We start from the raw sequence: 19897 nt of genomic DNA, 5'->3' as shown, positions 1-19897 counted from the left end.
CATCTCCATCCTGGCCTGAGGATCCTGGCCTCGCTGCTCACCTACCAGTCTTCAAGATTGCAGGGAAGGCAAGAGACACACAGGGGTAGCTCTAGGCATTTTGCCGCACCAAGCATGGCAGGCAGGCTGCCTTCGGCGGCTTGCCTGTGGAGGGTCCACCGAAGCCGCAGGACCAGTGGACCCTCTGCAGGCAAGCCACCGAAGGCAGCCTGCCTGCCGCCCTCGCAGTGACTGGCAAAGCGCCCCCAGTGGCTTGCCGCCCCAAGCACACGCTTGGCGTGCTGGTGCCTGGAGAGGAGCCACAGATAAAACTCTGTCCTCAGTCCATACCCTGAACCAAGCACTGCTTTCCTGCCCCTGGGAGTGATGTGATACAGCTCTCAGCAGCTGTAGACCTCTTTCAGCCCTCATGGCTCTGGTTTCCTAATAAATCTTCATTTGGGCATGCCACCTGAGTCCCTTTGGGGATTTCACAGGGTTGTAAGGTGGCCATGTGGATGGAGACTTGAGCTCATTTCAGGTGGCAGCTGGTGCATCCCTCTGTCGCATGAGGAGGAAGTGGGAGACAGGATGGAGTTGGATGTTCAAAGCTATCTCAAGGAATAGGACATCCAATTCTCATTAAAATGTAATGGGATTTGGGCTTCCAATCTCTTAGGCAGCTTTGAAAACTCGCAGGCTGGATGTGAATGTTCTAACTTCTGGCCATTAAAGGGGAGACTGCAGAGGGTCATATTGAAGGGTGATCTGTCGGGTTGGAGGGGGGTTACCAGTGGAGTTCCTCAAGGTTCAGTTTTGGGTCCGATTTTATTTAATCTATTTATCGCTGACCTCGGAACCAAAAGTAGGAGTGGGCTGATAAAGTTTGCGGATGACACCAAGTTGGGAGGTATTGCCAATTCGGAAAAGGATCGGGATATCCTCCAGGGAGATTTGGATGACCTTGTAAACTGGAGTATTAGTAACAGGATGAAATTCAATAATGAGAAGTGTAAGGTTATGCATTTAGGGATGACTAACAAGAATTTCAGTTATAAGCTGGGGATGCACCAGTTGGAAGTAACAGAGGAGGAAAAGGACCTAGGAGTCCTGGTTGATCGTAGGATGACTATGAGTAGGCAATGTGATGTGGCCATTAAAAAAGCTAATGCGGTCTTGGGATGCATTAGGCGAGGTATTTCTAGTAGAGATAAGGAGGTGCTAGTCCCGTTATATAAGGCGTTGGTGAGACCTCATTTGGAGTATTGTGTGCAGTTTTGATCTCCCATGTTTAAGAAGGATGAATTCAAACTGGAACGGGTACAAAGAAGGGCCACTAGAATGATCCGAGGAATGGAAAGCCTGTCATACGAAAGGAGACTTGAGGAGCTCGGTTTGTTTTCCTTAACCAAAAGAAGGATAAGAGGAGATATGATTGCACTCTTTAAATATATCAGAGGGATAAATACCAGGGAAGGAGAGGAATTATTTCAGCTCAGTGCTAATGTGGACACGAGGACAAACGGATATAAATTGTCAGTCAGGAAATTTAGGCTTGAAATTAGACGAAGGTTTCTAACCATCAGAGGAGTGCAATTCTGGAACAGCCTACTGAGGGAAACAGTGGGGGCGAAGGACCTCCATGACTTTAAGATTAAGCTGGATAAGTTTATGGAGGGGATGGTATGATAGGATAACGGGTTTAGTCAATAGGTCAATAACGTGCCACACTGGTAATTAGTACAAAGGGTCAATGTTGGGATATTGTTAGCCTTTTCCGGAGGGTCTGGCTGGAGAGTCTTGCCCACACGCTCGGGGTTCAGCTGATCACCATATCTGGGGTCGGGAAGGAATTTTCCTCCAGGGTATATTGGCAGTGGCCCTGGAGGTTTTTCGCCTTCCTCCGAAGCATGGGGCAGGGGTCGCTTGCTGGTGGATTATCTGCTACTTGAAGTCTTTAAATCATGATTTGGAGCATTCAACAGCAGAGTCAAGGGAGAGAATTAGTTCAGGAGTGGGTGGATCGGCTTATGTGGCCTGCATCTTGCAGGAGGTCAGACTAGATGATCATAATGGTCCCTTCTGATCTTGAATTCTATGATTCTATGATTCTATGATCCTCATAGTTCCTCTAGTGGATGAGGTGCACAAGGAATGATACACTGGGCCTTTAAAATTCTCCTGCTTCAACCAATGGGGTGTTTTTTCCATAGTTCTAGAGTGGTCTGAAAACATCCTTTGGGTTTGCTTTCCCTTTCAGATTAGAGATCTCACTCCATTAATGATGTTTCCACTGTTGAAAAAAAATATGATTATTAATTTTTCTTCCCACTACGATACTCATTATTAGATATATCAAGGGAGACTTCACCTTCTCATATGAAGGGTGAACAACAAATCAGAAGACACATTCATTGTCTGGTAAGAGATACAAAACTCTACGTACCTTGGATCTCACCAGAACTAGAGAGTTCCTTCAAGTATCTGCCGCTCTCTTACCGAATGAAGTGAAGTACATGAAAGAGGTATGGTTAGATGACAGACTAAGAATCCTGTAGCCTGGTCTCCAAACTTCTGAGTCCAGAGATCACAACAGAGACTCAGCTTTGTTTTACATCAGGTAAACAAACCTTTCCCAGTCCTTTAGGTTAAAATTTGAATCATTATCTTTTTCTATGGTCTCCATTGTCATAGAATGAAATAATTTCACCATCGCTCCTCTCCTAGTTTCAATCAACTAGGAGATTAATTTCTCCAATTCTCCAGCCCAACTCAGGATTTTTCTACCACTAGGCTGAATTTCCATCATGGCATTATTGAGGACAACTGGCTGGAATTTTTTTATTTTTTTTTTACAATTGTATTTGGTAATTATATTTTGTTTGGTTTTGTGATGGCTGGTTTTCATTCCAGACTTTCAAAAAGTATATATCAGGGGTCGGCAACCTTTCAGAAGTGGTGTGCCAAGTCTTTATTTATTCACTCTCATTTAAGGTTTCGCGTGCCAGTGATACATTTTAACATTTTTAGAAGGTCTCTGTCTATCAGGGCCGGCTCCAGGGATTTTGCCGCCCCAAGCAGCAAAAAAAACAACCCAAAAACAAAACAAAAATATCCACGATCATGATCTGCAGCTCTACCACCGCCGCTAGAGCCTTCGGTGGCATTTCGGCGGCAGGTCCTTTGCTCTGACAGCGAGTGAGAGACCCGCCACCAAATTGCCACTGAAGCCCCGGATGTGCCGCCCCTCACCGTTGGCAGCCCCAAGCAGCTGCTTGCTGGGCTGGTGCCTGGAGCCGGCCCTGTTTTCTATAAGTCTATAATATATAGCTAAACTATTGTTGTATATAAAGTAAACAAGGTTTTTAAAATGTTTATGAAGCTTAATTTAAAATTAAATTAAAATGCAGAGCCCCCCAGACCAGTGGCCAGGACCCAGGCAGTGTGAGTGCCACTGAAAATCTGCTCGCATGCTGCCTTTGGCACGTGTGACATAGGTTGCCTACCCCTGGTATATATATTTAATATTCAGTAAAATAATGGCTTGGGAGCAAGTTATGTTAGGTAGCTAGGTAATCTCATTTCAATATTTCATCAAAACAAAATAAAAATATAGGTTTTGAGCATCCTGTGATATTTTCAAATAAGTAGAAATGGAATTTTTTTCAGTTAAAAATTGTGTTTTGGAAACCCCTTTTTTTATTCTTTTTGCAAAACCTCTGAAAAAAATTAATGGTAAATTTTAATTCTGTTTCCTTCCAAAATCTTCCATGAAAGTAATAGGCATTTTTAAATCAGATTTGGTATCTATAGTAAAGTGTTTTGAATGTGAAAAGTGGTCTATAAATATCTATCTTCATCATCCCCTCTGATACTCATAGCAGAACCCCAGAGTAGGTGGGTTGTACTTCTGCCCTAGGAGGTGGGATACCTCAATAGATGAAACAATGACCAGACTTTTTTCCCCACACAGGATGGTGAGATAGTGAAATATCAGGCTGAGATCTGAAAGGGGCCTAAGGTTTAGGCACTTAAATGCGATTGAAAAATCAAAGATCTGGTTATGGGGCCATTAGGTAAACAGAAAGAGGTTATAGCATTAATTACAATAATTTTTAAGTTTATCTTCTCCAAATTGTGGGGGGATCATAGACTATAAATAATCTATTTCAGCTGTTAAGATTTATAGATAGACATTCCAAGGCCAGAAGGGACCATTGTGACCATCTAGTCTGATGGTATAACACAGTTGAGAACTTCCCAGACAAAAAAAATCTCCCTAGTCTGGGGAGATGCAACTGTGAGGCTCATAGGATCTTGGCTTTAAATATTATCAAGTTATATTGATTACTATGTCCCCAAATTTCACTTTAGTATTATTTTTATATTGAAGAATTTCCTTAGTTTCCTCTACATACTCTTAATGGCAAAGACAGATTGGAGAAATCAAACGTCCATCACCAATTTCATCCTCCTGGGATTTGGGAATCTCCCTGAACTACAGATCCTTCTCTTCCTGGTTTTCCTGGTGATCTACATCGTGACCATGTCTGGGAACATCCTCATTGTTGTGCTAGTTGTGGCTGATCAGCACCTTCACACCCCCATGTACTTCTTCCTGGCGAACTTGTCCTGCTTGGAGACCTGCTACACCTCAACCATCCTGCCCAGGATGCTGGCCAGTTTCCTGACTAAGGACAGAACCATCTCATTTAGTGGCTGCATCACACAATATTACTTTTTTGTTTTTCTGTCATCTACAGAATGCTATCTCCTAGCAGCAATGTCTTATGATCGGTGTTTAGCGATATGTAAACCTCTGCACTATGCAGCCCTTATGAACAGCAGGTCCTGTCTCTGGCTAGCAGCTGGGTCTTGGATAAGCAGATTCCTATCTGGTATCATATCAACATTATCAATGTGTCAGTTAATTTTCTGTGGTCCCAATGAAATTGACCATTTCTTTTGTGATTTTGTCCCAATGATGAAGCTCATGTGCAGTGACATTCACCTGATAAAAGTTTTGGCTTTTACACTATCCTTGATTTTCTCTCTGATCCCATTTCTTTTAACTGTGACATCCTACTTTTATATCATCTCCACAATCCTGAGCATCCCTTCCACCACAGGGAGGAAAAAAACATTTTCCACCTGCTCCTCTCACCTCATCATGGTTACACTTTTCTACGGGACCATAACTGTTGTCTATATGTTTCCAGCAACCCATAAGCTGAAAGACTTAAGCAAAATGTTCTCTGTCTTCTACACAGTCCTGACTCCCATGGTCAATCCTCTCATATACAGTCTGAGAAACAAAGAGGTGAAGGAGGCCATGAGGAAAGCTCTTAGGAAATATATAACTTTCCAGAGTTCAAAAATTTTACCAAACTGGGGTTTTTTAGGTTAAAATGAACTAGATACACAAATATTTAAAAAATTATCCACATGAAATGTTCTCACTGAGGAGATGGAGAGAAAGAACCACATCCTTACTAGTCACATTGCTCAATGCATTGCTAGAAGCTGCTCATGTATAGGCTTGGAAGGATTTCGATTTTTTCGGTAAGGATTGGTAAACATCGATTTCACTGTACACACAAACCACCGAAAATATATTTCCATCAACACCAATCAAAACTTACCTATGGACAAAGTAAGAAAAATGCTTCTTGAGGACATATTTGATTTTGATTTACGGATATTTACTTTGTGTATTTTGACATGTGATATTGACAATTTGTATTTTAAGGATTATAAAGCTTTAACTTCACGAAGCTCAGTGTCGGTCACTAAATAATTGTTTGACATCCCTAGTCTGACACACGCCCCATAATTTGGGGGAATAGTGAACATTTAAATCAATAAAAATAAAAAATAAAATGCTTGAAAGCAAACAGTGATATTCTCCACTGAAATTATTTAAAAAATATCAAAATATAATTCTGCCAAGCCTACTCATATACCATGGAGATAGGTGTCATATAAACAGATGAATAGACTAGAATGGAATAGAACAAACAAATCTTGTATAGGTTGCATCAGGACACACCCCTGCCACCCCATACCTTATCAGGATGGAAATCAGAAGGTCAAGGAAAAGCCCCCTGATGTCCCTTGCTACATACACATTGCCTGCGATGCTGTGGGTAAAACACATCATGACACTGGGAGGCTTTTGCTTCCATCTCCAATTCACACTGAAGTGCAATACATACCCCAGCTTCATCGCACTCGCCCTCCAACCCAACACCCCAATGGTGACCTCGGCATCATTACGGTAGAACAACTTCCAACTGCATGGAGCATGTGACTGATGTGCTGATCTGTTGATACAAGGGTGCCTGAGGTCCCATTGTGGTTCAGCGAACTGGTGCTGCGGGGCACAGGAGAGCCAGGAGGGCTGGAGGCAGAGTGGGGAAGGGGTCAGGGAGCTGGTGCATCAAGGGTTGTGGATTCATAAGGGGCTGGGAAGGGCTAAAGGTCGTGAGCGGGATGGATTTATTTGGGCAGGATGTCCCAGTAGTAGGAGAGAGAAATTAAATCTAATCCTACAAAGTGTCAAATGTCTGGTTAACAGAAAGGAATCTACTGGGTTGAAAATGGCATAAATTTAAGCACAGCTGGTAACATCAGCTTTCTGGGTCATTTCTTCTCTGCGGGGGGGGGGTGTGTGTTGAAAAAAGATGAGATATTCCCTAGGAAAAAAAAGTCTTTAAAGCAGCAATTTTTAGATCTTTTATTAGCAACATTCCCACACTTCAAATGATAAAAAAAAAATCCTCTTTACCCAAACCTCATTTTAAACATTTTAATCTTTAATGTACACACCAATAGTAGACAATCTGTCACCATCCTTTCCACTATCAAAAGGAATCTGTACCACAGCCTTCGTGATAACAACAGTATCAGACTTGAGAGCAGCATATACAATTTCAGCTGAAATGGTTAACGTGTGGCAAAACCATAAGTAATGCTACGAGTTAGTCCTGGAAGTCACTGAGTCTGGGATTTTTACATGACCTCCGCAATTTCAGCCCCGGGCTTCAGTGATTTCTTGTTTATTGCCTACATCCTGCCTGTGACTTTTTCTAACAATAGCTGTGACAAAATCATAACCCTAGTCATAAGCAATGGAGAGCTGGGTGTTCTAATGAGAAGTGTAGATGCTTTTAATAACATGCAGTGTGTATAGCACATAGCAACATCTACTGTTCAGGTTGTTTGACACTTCCCAGATGAGATTTTCAGCTGCTTATAACTTTTGCAAATTTTAACTAATTCAGCTGAAATATCCCATGCAGAGTCTCTTTCACTCCCTCTTGCACATACAGACACGTTCTTTGCACCGTGTTTTTTTTCTCCATCATCTTCTCACTCATTTCATCCCCCATAATCACAGTATGCTCCCGTCATCACTTGCTCATCTTCCCCCCACCCCCCGCATGCACCTTACTGCATGACCCTGTGCCCTGTCCATCTCTTTTGACCTGATTCTGCATCCTGAAGTATTAATGCAATGAGACGGCCCATCCAGCCCTGCCCAGCCTCAGAACAACCAATGAAAGAGAAGACACTGCCCAGACCAAAAAGATCATGTCCCAGACTGGGGAATTAAACCCACACGCAGAGCAACAAGAGTCGTGGCCAACCTGCCAACCCAGAGAATCTGTCCATGGACCAGCTACCTCAAATATTGAGAACTTCAGTAAAAAGCCACATGCCCCCACTCCCATTTTTGCTGTCCTCTCTCTTCTCCCCCATTTTGTCTGTTTTCTGACAAGCAGGAAAAATGACCACAAAACTCACAGCTGAGTAAAAAATCCAAGAACACAACTAACTCTGTCTTCCCCACTAAGGATTCTGGTGAAAGAAGGATTCAACCCAAGAGCCGGTCTCTGAAAGAAGCACTTAGATAAGTTTTAATTGAGATGAGCGGTTATACAAACCAAATTCCTGATTCAAAATGCTTCATGACTTGTATACTAACCAATGCAATTCCAAATTTTTGCATAAATTTTCTAGGGTGCTTGTCATGAGTCTAAGCAGGCTGAGGTTTCTGTATTCCAAACCCCAAGCCATATGTAACTATTTAATGTTGTACAGTGACAAGGTCATGTGAAGAGCATTGACTCTGTGGGCTCATTGATTCCATTAAAATTGACAACAACATTTCCTAGCAGCTATAATATGGAATAGACCATACATGGCCGAAGGTAAGAAATGAGAGGTTGTGTTCTTAGGTGTCTAGAGGGCAGAGGACGTAAGGAATGGGAAGGGTGTGGTGATGCTGGTCAGTGGCCAATGGATAGCAGCAGCAGAAATGGAAGGACAGGAAAGGAGAAGTCACACTGCCAAGTGACCAGCAGAGGGCAGTGTAAAGAGGTAAAGCTGTATAATACAGACTAGAAGGCGCCAGTATAAACGGTGAAGAAAGAACTTTGTGGAGCAATGGACCTCTATGCTACGGAATGAACTGGAAAATTCTTTAGAAACCAAAGTGAGGAATATGCGAGTGAGCAATGCATAAATTAAGATATTGAGGATCCCTGTAGTCACGTTAATTAGGGGATTAGAGGCAGACAGCCAAGCCATTCCTAGGACACCAACATTACCTAAAGTCAGAAAAAGTGTACCACGGTGGAACAAGTAATGTGAAATGGTAGTAGATGGTAAGGGATGAGAAATGGGCTGTTATACTGAATGATGACCAAAGGGAACACAAGAGCATCAAGGATGGAAAGAGGCAGCTAATAGCATTCACTGGAGCTAACTCTAGAAGAGAGGAGAAGGTAAGAACAGAGCAATAGACTATCATGCTGCGTAATCGACACTAAGGGCAGCAGATTGGAAGAAATGAGGAAGGGTCAGGAGTATTGACCAATAGATTTAAGAACAGGATAAAGTAATGTGGAAAGGTCAGTGATGCTGCAAGATGTCCACTAGAGGGCAGCATATTCTAAGCAGGAACAATGGGCAGCTATTTTCTGAAATGCCCACAAGATGGCAGCGGATATAGGATTATTATTTATTATATTTATTATGTTACATTATCACAGGCCACCACCTTGGACAGGTATCTCCAAAAAATTTAAACTAGTGTTCGTTATGTGTAGTATTTTCCCCCATGGGATTTTTCCTGCATTTTATAAGGAATCAAGAAGTCACATTGGGCAATGTTTGCAAAAAAGCTTTGGAGACATAAAATTAGACAGCTGGGAGATAGGTTAAAGTGGGACCCTTATTACAAAGTTAAAAAACCATCACCATAAAAATGAACAACGCCTAAAAGGGGTTGAGAATTTTGTTTTCCCAATCAATTTTGCCCTCATGCTAATAATAAATAAATATACAGCGGTTTGTCGCCCAAAGGCTGAAACAAACTATTTTATTTGGGTTCATAGGAGAATTTTTTTTTTTAGCCAAAAAGAACATTGTGCTTGTATACCAGCTTCTGGAAGGCAGGTGTGTGGAGAACGGTGTAATGCAGAAACGGAATGGATCTATAGACAATATCAAAAGAACTTAAGCAACTGTGTGTGGGGGGCGGGGGCACAGGTGAAATAGGGCGGGGAACTGCCATCTAGTGGATGGAGCTTAACCTTGTCAAATGTGCTCTCTTATGTTAGTGTCTAATTCAAGCATTCCAGAACTCAGATACTGGTCTGTGCTTTGAGCAGGATGATCCCAGTTTCACCTATTCTGTTTCCATAGGAACATAGGAATTGCCAGACTGGATCAGACACATGGTCCATCTAGTCCAATATCTGACAGTGGCCAGACCCAGATGTTTAAGAGGAAGGTGTAAGAATGCCACAGGAGGCAGAGGTGAGATAATCTGCCCCCCTTATAGCTCTCACCTGGATCTCTAATACTTAGAGATTGGCTCAAGCCCTAAAGCATGAGGTTTTTCACACCTCAGATATTTCCGTCTAGGACGTGAGTTCAAATACATTGTCCTGCTCCCTATCTCTTCAGTTAGTAAGACCAGGGATAGGGGATACTAGCTAGGCAGCCTCCAAATGTCTAGGTTCCATTCTGTAACCAGGGAGGGGCTCAAAAAGAACTGAATATAAAAAAGGACACATATATGGAAAACCCTTTCCAAACTGTCATCTGTACAATCTCTCTGGCACTTTTGCAGGTACAGTTTTGAGGACTCAGTGATGCTTGGGATGAACCTTGGCCAAAGCAAAGATCAGAAAACCTAAGAAGTTTACTTTAAAGCAGTGTTTCCCCCAAAAGTGGGCACTGTGCATCACCCCAGTAGACCGAGAATCCTGGACATTTCCTTTCCCATCTCAAATGATTTATTTTCTGTTCTTTTGGGAGAGATGGGAATCTCTCAGAAATGAGAATCCAACACACAAAATGGTCAGGCCACCCACAAGGCACATCCCATGAATGACACTGGACTATAGAGAAGCTATTGCAATCGCTATTAGGATGCAGACCGGAGGGCTGTTGCATGAAAAATATGTGAAGTTAGTTCATGATGCAACAGCATAAGAGAGAATCACAGCTACACTTGTCAGAGAGGTCACACAGAGAAGTATCCTGTCTTGCCCAGCTCCCACTCAATGGTGATGGCCCAGCTTTCACCCTTAGGGTCCTGGGCTGAAAGTATTGTGTGGGGGAAGGTCCTTGCACACTAGTCCTGCTCCTGACGTATGGGATCCCTAAAAGGAGGATCATGTTGTCTGTGGTCACCTCTGTTCCAGGACTGGTGTGTTTAATGTAAAAACAAAAATGTTACACTAAGAAATTACCCAGACTCCACATCACTGGTTTTCCGATGGGAAACCAATCTGCAAGACCCTGAATTCTGCTACTGCTCAGCAGAAGGGTGAGAATATTGTAAAATAAACAAACATTAGTAATTACTGATAACATCAAAGTTCCTTGGGAAAAATATTTCCACTGGGGGTGTGTAGGCTGTTCGGCCGGGGCTCATCCCCCTCTGGGACGGCGGGGAGCCAGACCACCTCGCTACTTTGATCGGGTCTATCGGGGAATTAGCTTGGCTGTGCAGCAGTCAGCAGCTCTGGCCCTCTGGCGGGGGATGAGCAAACAGTTCAATAGTAGCAAGCCCTGTCCCTAGATCGGGGCCGGCAACAATCAGTCAGTAGCTCAGGCCCTCAGGGCCCAGTCCCCAGGTTTAAAGTCACGGCTCTGCGTGTCTCGGTTATAGGTTCGTGCTTGAGCATCCTGGGCGGCCCTTAAGTTTTCCCGGGCGAGCTTCCCGGCCTGAGCGAGGTGTTCCTGGAGCTGGAAGACATACTTAAAAAGGCCCTGGGTTGGTGATGGAGCTTGTTCCCAGTTTTTGTGCATCAGGTTGCGCAACCCCCGTGGGCAGCGGCCATACAACTCAAAAGGGGAAAACTTCGTAGAGGCCTGGGGCACCTCCCGGATCGCCAGAAGCAAAGGCGGGAGTAGCTGGTCGCACTGGCGTAGTTCTTCTGGGGGGAATTTGCGCAACATGTCTTTTAGAGTACGGTTAAACCGTTCAACCAAACCTTCGGTTTGTCGATGGTGGATAGTGTTGTGCAACTGCTTGATCCCCAGGAGCCTACACACCTGCCACAGCAGTTGGGAGGTAAACTTGGTGCCCTGGTCCGTGAGAATCTCCCAGGGCCTACATGAGCAAAGACCTTCACGAGCTCGCCCGCAATGGTTTGGGCAGTGATGCTCTGCAGCGGTACTGCCTCTGGGAAATGATTAGCATAATCTACTAGGACCAACACATACTGAAACCCCGCAGTGCTTTTCAGGAGGGGCCCCACCAGGTCCATGGCCATGCGTTCGAAGGGCATTTCGACTATGGGCATGGGGTTAATGGGGTGTCCGCAGGAGTGCGGCTAGCTGGCACTCTGGGCAGGAGTTACAATAGTTCCTTACTTTCTCATGGACGCCGGGCCAGAAGAAGCATGTCAGTATTCGGGCTAGAGTCTTTTCATGGCCCAAGTAACTGGCAGCAAGGATTTCGTGGGTGAGTTTCATTACTGGCCGCCGGTGACATCGAGGCACGAGTAGTTGGCTCTGGGGTTCTCCAGTGCGTGGGTCCCATTCTACCCGATATAGCCAATCCTGTCACAGTTCGAAGTGTGGCCACTGCTTCGCCTGGTGCGGGTCAATTATGGCCCCATCAATCGTGGCTAGTTGCTCGTAAGCATGACTGAGGGTGGGATCTGCCCTTGGGTCATGACAAAAGTCAGTATGAAGCAGGGGTTCAGCAGGAGCTTCTGGAGGGATGTCCTTGGGCTCTTCTTCTGGTCCCGTTGGGGTCTGGCACCTCCTCCCCCTCTGACTGGGTCTCAGGGAGGCTCCCTTCCAGTACTGGGGTAGTTGCGGGCCTCTCGTTGGCATTGGAGTGGAGGATTTCCAGGAAGTCTGGCCAGTCCCGCCCCAGGATCACTGGGTAGGCGATCCGAGGAGCCAGACCAACCATCGATCACGTGACCCCATCCATGGTCAGTCGGACTTGGGCACTGGGGTAGGGTCGTATGTCGTCGTGAATGCATTGTAGACGGATCATCCCCAGGCATGGGTCAGCCTGGAGGCCGAGGCTTTGGTGAACCAGTATCTGGCCACAGCCTGAGTCAATTAGGGCCAAGGTTGCACATTCCCTGACAACCACTGGCACTGTAATCTTGGCGGCTTGTGAGCATCGGGCGTGGGCTTCTCTCGTGCAGACCTGGCCAAAGTTGCAATCCATCTTGGCGCAGTCTTGTTGTAAATGGCCATATTTCCCACAGGAAAAACAGGGTCCAATATCCGAGCATCCAGGCTGGGAGAGTGTTCCCATCTGGCCCCAGGGAAGGCTTCAGTTGGTCCCTCGGGCATCTGGTCGAGGTGCCGGGGCTTGTCGAACCGGGACCTCGGCAGGTCAGGGGTCAGGACTCGGGCTCCATGACGAATTTAGTGGTTCGCTGCGGGTGGCTCCCCTTTTCTCTGGGTTAGGGCGCTCCAGTCCTGTCAGGGCAGCTTGAGTGAACGGTCTCACTGGTGCCTCGGCGGCGAGAAAATCCTCCATGAGTGTGATGACAGCCATTAAGGTTGTAGGCCATTGGCGGAGGACCCAGGCCCTCCCTCGTGATGGGAGTATATGGATGAATTGCTCCAGAATAATTTGTTCAACGAGCTCATCTGAGGTTTGCCTTTTGGGTTGTAGTGACCGATTTCAGGCTTCCCTCAACTCTTGGGCTACCATCCGGGGTCGGGCCCCCATAAGGTAGACCAAGCTCCGGAACCTCTGTCGGAAGGTCTCCGGGTTAATGTCCAAGCCATCTAAGATTGCTGCCTTTACCTGGGTGTAGTCCCAAGCCGCATCCGTGGACAGGCACCAATATACGGTTTGGGCGGTCTCGGTCAAATATGGGGCCAAAAGTGTAGCCCACTGGTCTTGGGCCCAGCCTGTGACTAACGCCACCCTTTCAAAAGTTACCAGAAAAGCTTCTGGGTCGGCGCTGGGGCCATCTCTGTCAACCGGATGGGAGGGGCCAGGCTGGGGGGCCCAGTGGCACCCACAGGCTGGGGCTCTGCAGGACAGGGCAGCAAGGTCGCCAACTGCTGCAGGCACTGCTGCTGGTGGTCCCGGTTCTGACGTCTCAGCTCCAAAATCAGCTGTTGCTATTGGGTCCCGACCAATGCTGGACCAGCTGCTGCTGCTGTTGTTGGCATTCGGCTAAGAACTTAATAAGCTTGTCCATATCCATGGTCGCTTGGGCACACTCCACCGCAGATCCCTTGTCATAAGGCCCATATTCTCCACCATGTGTGGGCTGTTCGTCCGGGACTCGTCCCCCTCCAGGGTGGGGGGGAGCCAGACCACTTCGCTACTTTGGTCAGGTGTGTCAGTCAGCAGCTCCGGCCCTCTGGGGGCGGGGGCTGAGCAAACAGTTCAATAGTAGCAAGCCCAGGCCCTGGATCAGGGCGGGCAAGAGTCAGTAGCTCAGGTCCTCAGGCAAGGCTGAGCAGACAGATTCAAATGCAAACCCCAGGCTCCTGGCTCCGAGCAGCCTGGGAGATGGGGAGACTATCCCAGCCCGGGGCCCTAGCAGCGTCAGAAGACCCGCTGCTGTGTCAGTGGGGATCCTGACCGCAACACACTGACATTGGCTCTGGCAGTGTTGCAGCCAGACTCGGGTTGGCTGCCTCCGGGCTACTTCCTACCTCCCCGTCTAGAGGTACCAGGGTCTGGACAGCATCCTCCACGGGGTCACACACCATGGGCTCCTCGGGGTAGCTGGCAAGTGGTAGGCCTGGCAGTTCCTCAGGGTAACAGGTGAGCGGTAGGCTTGGCAGCATCACTGGGCTCGGGCTACGCTCAGGCGTTAGCTGGTCTGGCCAGTCCTCATGTCAGCCACCAATCGCCGTGATCTCCCCATCGGGAGCTACGCCACAAGCATCTGGTCACTTTGGTGGCTGAGTTCCAAGTGAGCTCTGGGGTCGGGCTTTTATACTTCCTGTCCTGCACCCTGACCTCTGAGGGGCAGGTGCAGGGTTTGCTGGCTCCGCCCACTTTGGTGTCCAGAGAGGCTCGTCCCCCTCTGGGGTGGCGGGGAGCCAGACCACCTCACTACAGGGTGTAAGTGGGAGAAAGAGATTCTTTCATCCAAATCTTTCTATTGCAAACTATGGATTAAATTTACTTTACATTCAGTTTCCTGTGTGTCTGTTAAACTGTGGCTTCAGCACCCAGTCTGGCAGGCTTAAGTCAGCTTACCCATTTTTTCTTATGCAATTGTTCTACTCAAGGCAATGGGACAATCGACATGAGTAAAGATTGCTGAGTAGTTTCAGTCTCTGCATGGCCATGCACTCCAGGGACACTACGTTACATTTCAGCCATGCAGAGCAATAACCTCATACAGCTGGTAGCAGAAAGGTGATTCCTATGGGCGTGAGAGGTTGGTTGCATGAGGACAGTTGTACTGTACCCACAGAAAACACAGCACTAACTCCCCAGGCTCAACCTCTTCAGAGGTGAATCACGGGAGATGCAGCCTTCGATGGAGAAGGCTACAAATATGAGGACTCTACACTTTGTAAGTGGAGGGGGAAGAGCATGTTCTAAGACAGATCACAGCAGCTGCTCGTCCATTCAGGTAGATGCAGGTGTCTTTGCTGAGAAGATCCAGTTTCGGTCAAATGATGAGACCCAATTACCTCAGTGGCAGAAACCGAGTCCTGGTCACCAGACCCTGAGAAATAAGAAGTCATCACTCGAAGCTTGAGCTGTCCTGTGGTTACAGGTGAGCACCCTCTTCCTGACTGCGTTTCTACACCACCTTCCGAACAGGGGCATGAATGTGCTTTGTGAATATTGTCTGCAGTGTTGTTGTAAACGTGTTGGTCCCAGGATATTAGAGACACAAGGTGGGTGAGGTGATATCTTTTACTGGACCAAGTTCTGTTGGAGAGAGACAAGTTCTCTAACTTTCAAAAGCTTGTCCCTCTCACCAGCAGAAGTCAGTCCAATAAAATATATTACCTCACGCATCTTGTCTCTATCAATGCTAGCAGTTTTAGCCTCACCTTCCCACAGCAGTGCCAGTTGGTGTTAATAGCACTATTTAACAATGGGGAAATTGAGATATATGTCTTGTGAAAGGTCCTCAGCTAAGGATCTGGCTCAGGATAACTAGGGTGAAGCCTGGAATAGAATAATGGAAATCAAAACTAAGTGAAGCTGATAGAAAGGAACATTAAAATGGGTTATTAAGTGGGTAAAGTGTAAGAACGGGAATTTGAAGAAAATAAATAACAAAAACTGTTTCACTATATCTGAGTCAGGCAAGTTGCAAGAGAATCCCTGAGTCAGCTGAACCCAGGGAATAAACAAGATATAGGTATTGCTTAGGTGCTATGGTTGAGATTTTGAAGCCACCTAGGAACTGGGTGTCCTAATCTCCTATTAGAATTAATGTTGCAATCCTATAGACAGTTTGACAACCTCCTCTCAAATGATTTATTTGTATCGATCATCACCAAAAAGCGTTATGAAGTAATCTGCGCCAGGTCAACTTTTTTCAGGGAACAGCTTGTCAGAGGCTGAAATATCAAAAGAGTAGCTTCTTGAACTACTGGAATTTGGGGTTTCTATGTATCACTTTAGGAGAATGTAGTAATATAGAAATTGCCAGATTAGATCAGACCCAAGGGCCATCCTGGTCAGTATCGTTCTCTGAGAGCAGGCAGGACTAGATGTTTCAGAGGCAAATGTAAGAACACTGCAGTAGCAGTTCTGGGATAATCTCCCCTCACATATGTCATGTTCATCTATAATAGCTCGGTTTGGAATGGATATTAAAACTCATGGTTTGGGGGTTAAGCCAATCTCTATTGTTGCCATTATTATGATAACTCTGGATATTTATATGACTATCAGGAACATCCAATCTCTTCTGGAATCTAGTTAAGTCCTTCATATCAATGACTTCCTGTGGCAGAGAGTGTGGTGCTCCCAATAGGGATGCAAGAGTGTGAGTGCCAAACTCAGGACAGACAGTTCCAAACCAGGGCACAAACCCCTCATTGGTTGTCAGGTCTAAACTTAGATTTCACCAACCAACTGCGCCAAGTGCAAACTCCTCAGACACTTTAACAGCCTTGACAGAGTCCCCCAAGAAAGACCCCTTGGTCTCTCCTGCCACCCAGGTGAGCGTATCTGTGTTACACGATCCCTTACGCCAAGGATCACAGCAATATTCAGGTTACTCCTGACTTCCCCCAGGTTAATTGCACTTTAGGTCTCACGCCAAAGAGGACACTTGGAGCCAATCCTATAGTTAACTACTGTATAGGAAGATTTATTAAATAGGAAAAGGAAATGAGAGTTATTTACAAGGTTAAAGCAAGCAAACAGACCCATGAATGATTCACAGTCTCAGGTTTCAAAAGGTAATACAGGCTTCTCTCAGCAGCAAGCTGTATTTGACCTTTAGGACTAACCCAGGCTAAGCAGCTGGGGATCTCTTGCTAATGTCCAGAAACACCCTGCACCAAGCGCCCAATCATCATAGAGATCCCTAGTTCCTTTTGTTTGGGGTTTACCTCCTCCTCCTTCCATCTGCTCTGAGCTGCAAACTCAATCCACTTGCATGACTCATCTTCATAGGGAGGAGAGCAGAACAATAAGTCTCTAGTCCTTTTGTTGATTGTTTCTCAATCCAGTTGTAGGGAGATTACTGTTGGAATATCCACCCATTGCCCACCTGGTATTAGGGTGACCAGATGTCCCTATTTTATCTCTTGCATCTGAAGAAGTGGGTATTCACCCACGAAAGCTCATGCTGCAAAACGTCTGTTAGTCTATAAGGTGCCACAGGATTCTTTGCTGCTTCTACAGAACCAGACTAACACGGCTACCCCTCTGATACTATTTTATAGGGACAGTCCCGATATTCGGAGCTTTGTCTTACACAGGCGTCTATTACCCCCCATCTCCTGTCCTGATTTTTCACACTTGCTATCTGGTCACCTGATCTGGTACTGATGGGTTTCCTTTTTCAGGAGAGGCTTCATGTCTGTGGAAGAGCAACTCTTCACAGTCATTAACATCCCTCTCCTGTGTGGTGATTCATACTCACAGAAGCTCACTATAACCACTCAAATGTTAATTTACAATACGGAACAGACATTACAGGGGAGATTAATGCAGGTAGCAACTGACAAGCATTCCAAACTTTCTTATAATTCTAATACCCATATTATTAATGTTACCCTTCTGCCCCTCTGAGTTGGCAGCAACAAGGGCCGGGTTCAGTATCCAGCAGTTCCGTTTCAATAGCGCAATGCAAAACCGGGTCGAGCCCCACCAAGTGACCCGGGACAATTACATACCCCCCCCCCCGGGTGCCTCTAGGAGGCAATAGTTCCCCTCTCGCAAGCACGGAGTCTGAGTGTAGCGTAAAGGAGTGAAACAATGAGGCATTACATTCAGGAAACACCACAAACAGGATTCATGACACAAACCATGAGCAAAAGACCCACCTCCAAGTAAGTTTGGCAATGTCTTTTTCCCTCAGGGTCTTAAGTTCAAATCACCTCAAAGTCCAACAACCCAAAAGTCTCTGTCCCTGGTCAGTGCCGCCCCAGAGTTCAAAAGTTCATCTGCAGAGTTTTACCCTCCCCCCAGCATGGGTGGAATTGGGGGGGGGGGTGCACACAGAGTGTTAAGGGGCACCTTACGTGGGCTGAGGCTGACCACCCCGCCTCTCCGTGGAGGTCTGCTGCAGCCTTCCCCACGAATGGCTCTGCTACTCCAGCCGCTCCGCTCCACTTCTGTCCTCCAGCCGTCCCCGCAAACTGCTCCGCTCTGCTCCACTCACTGTTCTGTGGGCTGCTCCAACTGTCCCACACACTGCTCCGCTCCACTAGCTGCTCCACTCCACTGCGCTCGCCGCTCCAACCATCCTGCAAACTGCTCTGCCAGCTTCTTAGCAATATATCTTCAGGCTCCCACACTAGTTAACACAGCACTCAGTGATCTCAGCTCAGTAATTTTAGCTCTTTTAGTGGTTTCAGCTCTTAATTATTTCAGCTTGTAGTAGGGGAGCCCCAGTGCACCATTGGCACAAAGTGAATTCAGCTCAGAAGCCTCTAGCTAGACTTCTAATAGAATCAAAATTAGCTCTGCTATTCAACAGTGGAGAGGCAGAAGGAGGTGCAATTGGTGTGTCAGGCCCTCAAAAGGGGCCCATGCCATCAGGTACACACACCTGCCCCCAACCTCTCTCTATTCATTGGGTTTTGGAACCCATGTCCTTTGTCTAGCGAGTGTTACTTTCTGTCATAAAACAGACTCATAGTCCTTCATTCACATAATCAGGGTAACAACACTTTATTCCCCCTACCCCAATAACTGAGAAATTGGGGATCCCAGAGCTTTCAAAGTGACCATTTGGGGCTCATGCAACGCGGAGTGGATGTGCCTATGCAAACAAGATCAGCTCCCTAAGTTCTTTTCCACACTCGCCATAATTCACCACCAGATGTCAGGGTAGAGCTCATCCTGACTCTGCTTACATCAATATTAACCCACAAGTGAGCCAGACTGATTCCTGCTGTGTATCTGTTAGTGTCCTGCTGAGACCGGGGGACCTTGACATGAGCTAGAACTTGATCTGCCAGCATCACAGTGAGTGCCACAGTTTAATTACACTTTGAGTGAACAAGTATTTCATTTTATAGATTTTAAATTGCCCACCTTTTAATTTTGTTGCATGCCCCCCTTGTTCTTGGAATAAGGGGCAGGGAAAACAAAAGATCCCCATTATACCTTCTCCCAGTTTCTACAGAAAGAGGATCGTCAAGCTGAGGATCCTGAGTCCTGGCCCGTGAACCCTGAGAAACAAGAGCTCATCACTTCAAGCTTGGGTTGTCTTGTAGTTACAGGTGAGCACTATCTTCCTGACTGCATTTCTATATCCCCTTCCAAACAGAGGATTGAATGCAATTTGTGAATATTAGAGGGACAAGGTGGGTGAGGTAATATATTTTATTGGACCAACTTGTGGTGGTGAACGAGAGATGCTTTTGGGCTACACAGAGCTCTTCTTCAGATGAATATGAACAGTTTTAGCCTCACCTTCCCACTGCAGTGCCAGTCAGCGTTCATAGCACAATTTCAGAGATTGAGTGTGAGATCCATGTCTTGTTACAGGTTCTCAGTTGAGGATCTGGCCCACTGACACAAATGAAGCTACCTTGATTTACACCAGCTGAGGATCCAGCTTAGTGTGAGCCCCAATCATAGAACTGTAGAACTGGAAGGGACCTCGAGAGGTCATCTAGTCCAGTTCCCTGCACTCAAGGCAGAACTAAGTATTATCTAGATAACCCCTGAGAGGTGTTTGTCCAATCTGCTCCAATCATGGAGATTCCACAACCTCCCTAGGCAATTTATTCCAGTGTTTAA

The 19897-nt window shown here is 46.2% G+C and overlaps 1 protein-coding gene across 2 annotated transcripts in view; it reads left to right on the top strand.

Moving 5' to 3' along the window:
• Window positions 1–2210: 2210 nt before the first annotated feature.
• LOC123346295 (olfactory receptor 10A7-like) overlaps window positions 2211–19897 on the top strand; it is a 42728-nt gene continuing 25041 nt past the window's right edge. Inside the window, exons 1-2 of one of the 2 annotated variants that reach the window (XM_044983628.1) lie at window positions 2211–2599; window positions 4373–5697. In XM_044983628.1, the coding sequence (XP_044839563.1) occupies window positions 4403–5386 (984 nt within the window). In that variant the 5' untranslated portion in view covers window positions 2211–2599; window positions 4373–4402 and the 3' untranslated portion in view covers window positions 5387–5697. Of the gene's footprint in view, window positions 2600–4372; window positions 5698–19897 lie in introns of those variants that run through there. The other variant, XR_006572967.1, reaches the window with a different exon arrangement.

The sequence above is a fragment of the Mauremys mutica genome, chromosome 12, assembly GCF_020497125.1.
Source record: "Mauremys mutica isolate MM-2020 ecotype Southern chromosome 12, ASM2049712v1, whole genome shotgun sequence".
NCBI lineage: Eukaryota > Metazoa > Chordata > Testudines > Geoemydidae > Mauremys > Mauremys mutica.
Note: the sequence above shows the minus strand (reverse complement) of the source record. Positions and strands in the feature narration are given on the sequence as shown.